Source organism: Pelobates fuscus, chromosome 8, assembly GCF_036172605.1.
Source record: "Pelobates fuscus isolate aPelFus1 chromosome 8, aPelFus1.pri, whole genome shotgun sequence".
Taxonomy (NCBI): domain Eukaryota; kingdom Metazoa; phylum Chordata; class Amphibia; order Anura; family Pelobatidae; genus Pelobates; species Pelobates fuscus.
Window position 1 is genome coordinate 11,268,891 of NC_086324.1, and position 4,098 is coordinate 11,272,988.

Sequence of the window (4,098 nt, forward strand, 5' to 3'; positions counted from 1 at the left end):
GACCTGGCACCCAGACCACTTCATTGAGCTGAAGTGGTCTGGGTGCCTACAGTGTCCCTTTAAATGATGTGTTAAATGATGATTGCAAAGACTCATAAACAGTGATTTAGTATATATAATATAGACTACAATCACTACATGATACTTTGTTGCAGAAAATCACACTAGTTTATTAAGGCAGAAATGCCCCAAAGACATGTCACCACCAAGAAAAGCATTAGAGTTTGCAAACTCATCTATTTAATCCCAGTGGGCAGCACATTGATTTTATTCTGAAATCCTAAATACTCACTGTCTGATCACTAGTACTCAGTTATATTATAACAGATCTAATCAAATGTTCAATAGCCACTAAATAGTCAGACTCCATGGGGAGAAAATTCCTTTAGTAGCAACATTGTATATGGAATCACAACATGCGCTTCTGAAACTTGGTAAATAACATAAGAATTATACATTTTAGCACATTTTGTACAAGTATAAGGTTATTATTTTGTGACTTTTGTAGCTTGTCTTGTTTAGTAATCCTAAACAGTTTGATTTTATGCTTCTTGCTTCACTCTTAAACCTAATTAACATCTTAAGTACACATGACAGAAATTTTCCGTCATGCTTGTTTTTACTTCTAAAGCTTTGTCCTAATTAAGCAATGTGCTATACTCTTCCTGAGCATATAATGCTCACAGGTCTAGTCACTAAAGACTGAATGCCTCTAGTCCTGGATTAATATAGAGAATGTAGACCAGATTACTGCCCTTCTGGATGCAATTGAACCAAATTATCTACAGATATTGGGGATTTCTGTAGGTTCGTCTGCAAAAAGCAGGTGGATTTATTTTCTGAATTTGCCTTCTATCGATTTTGCTCATAGTAATTCCGTATGAAATTTAAGGTTGGATAAATATGAAAATCCTATATTTTATCTTGGGTTCACATATGAGAATTGTTTTAAAGCAGTCATGGTATAGAATGAGATGCGCTTGTTCTAATGAAGCAATGAAATTTCAACCGAATTTAGTTTTAGGAAATATGAAAATACCAAATTTGGTTCAAACTCAAGCACAAATATATCTGGAGTGAGGTGAGTGAGAACGAGAGAGGTGTTGTCAGTTTTAAGATTAATTGCAAATGTACTCGGTTTCTGTAGCTGATGTGATTTAGCCAGAAGCATCTGACCATTCTGGGAGCCTGCCATATTTTTTCATTGCTTATAGTATGTCCTCAGAAGCTTGTAATCATAAAGATCCCTTGGAAGGGATTAATCACTCTAAGAATTCACTTCATCATGTCTTTAGATTAAACTTCAAGCCCATAGACAAAATCAAGCTATTCTGGCTTGTTTTCAAGTATAGAGAGACTCTACAAGCTTGGCCAAAGTAATGTGTCATGGCAGACCAGCGGAACGAAATTAAACAGCTGAAAGAACTTTGCAATCTGCTTTCTGATCTCAGCTGAAGGAAAGCATTCTAACCTGAAATGCTGTGTATTCTTAAAATCTGTACGAAACAACTGCACGCTACCGCTATAGAACATCTCACAAAGCAAGTGTGGATTTCTGAAATTCCATGGAAATTAATAGAGATAAGTTTCATTAACGAAGAGTTTGTGCATTAGAAAATGTACGGGTCAAATAAAAATCTAAAATCAACTTCTTCATATATGTTCATAGAATTTATGATAAACGGCAACCTGGACCACAGGTTTTTCTTATTATTATAATTACCATTGCTATTATTTATCATTTCTGAAGCACCTCCATATTCTGAAGCACAAACATTGCATACTATTCCTATCATCCTCTCTATATGTGTCCCAGGCAGGTCAACACTGTTACCCTCCATACCATTACCATCAACACCATCACCTTCAACACCATTACCCTCCATACCATTACCATCAACACCATTACCTCCAACACCATTAGCCTCCATAATATTACCATCAACACCATTACCCTCCATACCATTACCTTCAACACCATTACCTTCAACACCATTACCCTCCATACCATTACCAGCAACACCATTATCTTTAACACCATTACCTTCAACACCATTATCCTCCATGCCATTACCAGCAACAACATTACTTTCAACACCATTACCCTCCATACCATTACCTTCAACACCATTACCTTCAACACCATTAGCCTCCATACCATTACCATCAACACCATTACCATCAACACCATTACCATCAACACCATTACCTTCAACACCATTACCTTCAGAACCATTACCCTCCATACCATTACCATCAACACTATTACCCTCCATACCATTACCAGCAACAACATTACCTTCAACACCATTACCCTCCATTCCATTACCAGCAACACCATTATCTTAAACACCATTACCTTCAACACCTTTACCCTCCATGCCATTACCAGCAACAACATTACCTTCAACACCATTACCCTCCATACCATTGCCTTCAACATCATTACCTTCAACACCATTAGCCTCCATACCATTACCATCAACACCATTACCTTCAACACCATTACACTCCATACCATTACCATCAACACCATTACCCTCCATACCATTACCAGCAACACCATTACCTTCAACACCATTACCCTCCATGCCATTACCAGCAACAACATTACCTTTAACACCATTATCCTCCATACCATTACCTTCAACACCATTACCTTCAACACCATTAGCCTCCATACCATTACCATCAACACCATTACCATCAACACCATTACTATCAACACCATTACCTTCAGCACCATTACCTTCCATACCATTACCTTCAACACCATTACCTTCAACACTATTACCCTCCATACCATTACCATCAACACCATTACCATCAACACCATTACCCTCCATACCATTACCATCAACACCATTACCTTCAACACCATTACCCTCCATACCATTACCAGCAACACCATTATCTTTAACACCATTACCTTCAACACCATTACCCTCCATGCCATTACCAGCAACAACATTACCTTCAACACCATTACCCTCCATACCATTACCTTCAACACCATTACCTTCAACACCATTACCCTCTATACCATTACCTTCAACACCATTACCTTCAACACCATTACCCTCCATACCATTACCATCAACACCATTACCATCATCACCATTACCATCAACACCATTACCCTCCATACCATTACCATCAACACCATTACCCTCCATACCATTACCATCAACACCATTACCCTCCATACCATTACCTTCAACACCATTACCATCAACACCATTACCTTCAACACCATTACCTTCAACACCATTACGCTCCATACCATTACCATCAACACCATTACCATCAACACCATTACCCTCCATACCATTACCTTCAACACCATTACCTTCAACACCATTACCATCAACACAATTACCTTCAAAAACAGTACCCTCCATACCATTACCATCAACACCATTACCTTCAACACCATTACCCTCCATACCATTACCATTAACACATTAACATCAACACCATAACCTTCAACACCATTACCCTCCATACCATTACCTTCAACACCATTACCATCCATACCATTACCTTCAACACCATTACCTTCAACAACATTACCCTCCATACCATTACCTTCAACACCATTACCCTCCATACCATTACCCTCCATGCCATTACCCTCCATACCATTACCCTCCATACCATTACGAAAATATAAGCTGTCTTTGCAACAAAGAATTCAGCCCTAAAATGTTTCAGGAAGTGGCTGTGCGATGTTGTTTGATTTGTTATTCAGAGTTCTGCTCACCAAAACAATGAGATGAATAATACAACATACAGAACCATGAGCACTCACTCACCAAACACCAATGTCAAAACTTGCAAAAAATATATATATATATTTTTTTTTAACCCCCTTTTTTTTTAAACTATTACCGTACTTTTTGTGAGCTTCATAGTTGGTGTTTAGTGAGTGAGTGTATGTTGTATTATTTGGCCCAAGCAGTACCCTTTCAATGTATGCATGATTAGGGGAGGGCAGTCCTGTTGGATTTATTTTTAAATATATTTGACATCCCAAACCAAATATCCAGTTTTGCACCCCTCCTTGTCACAGGAGCCTGATTCCAGGGCCCTATTCAA

At 38.2% G+C, this 4,098-nt stretch overlaps 1 protein-coding gene across 1 annotated transcript; it reads right to left on the reverse strand.

Moving 5' to 3' along the window:
* Window positions 1-2,345: 2,345 nt before the first annotated feature.
* On the reverse strand, window positions 2,346-3,446 carry LOC134571217 (N66 matrix protein-like). The gene has a single exon (XM_063429385.1). It carries the CDS (start codon window positions 3,444-3,446, stop codon window positions 2,346-2,348), a length of 1,101 nt encoding a protein of 366 aa, XP_063285455.1.
* Window positions 3,447-4,098: the final 652 nt, after the last annotated feature.

Excerpts from the sequence above, each read along its gene's own strand:
- LOC134571217 (XM_063429385.1), bottom strand. The coding sequence starts at position 3,446 with ATGGAGGGTAATGGTGTTGAAGGTAATGGTGTTGATGGTAATGGTATG.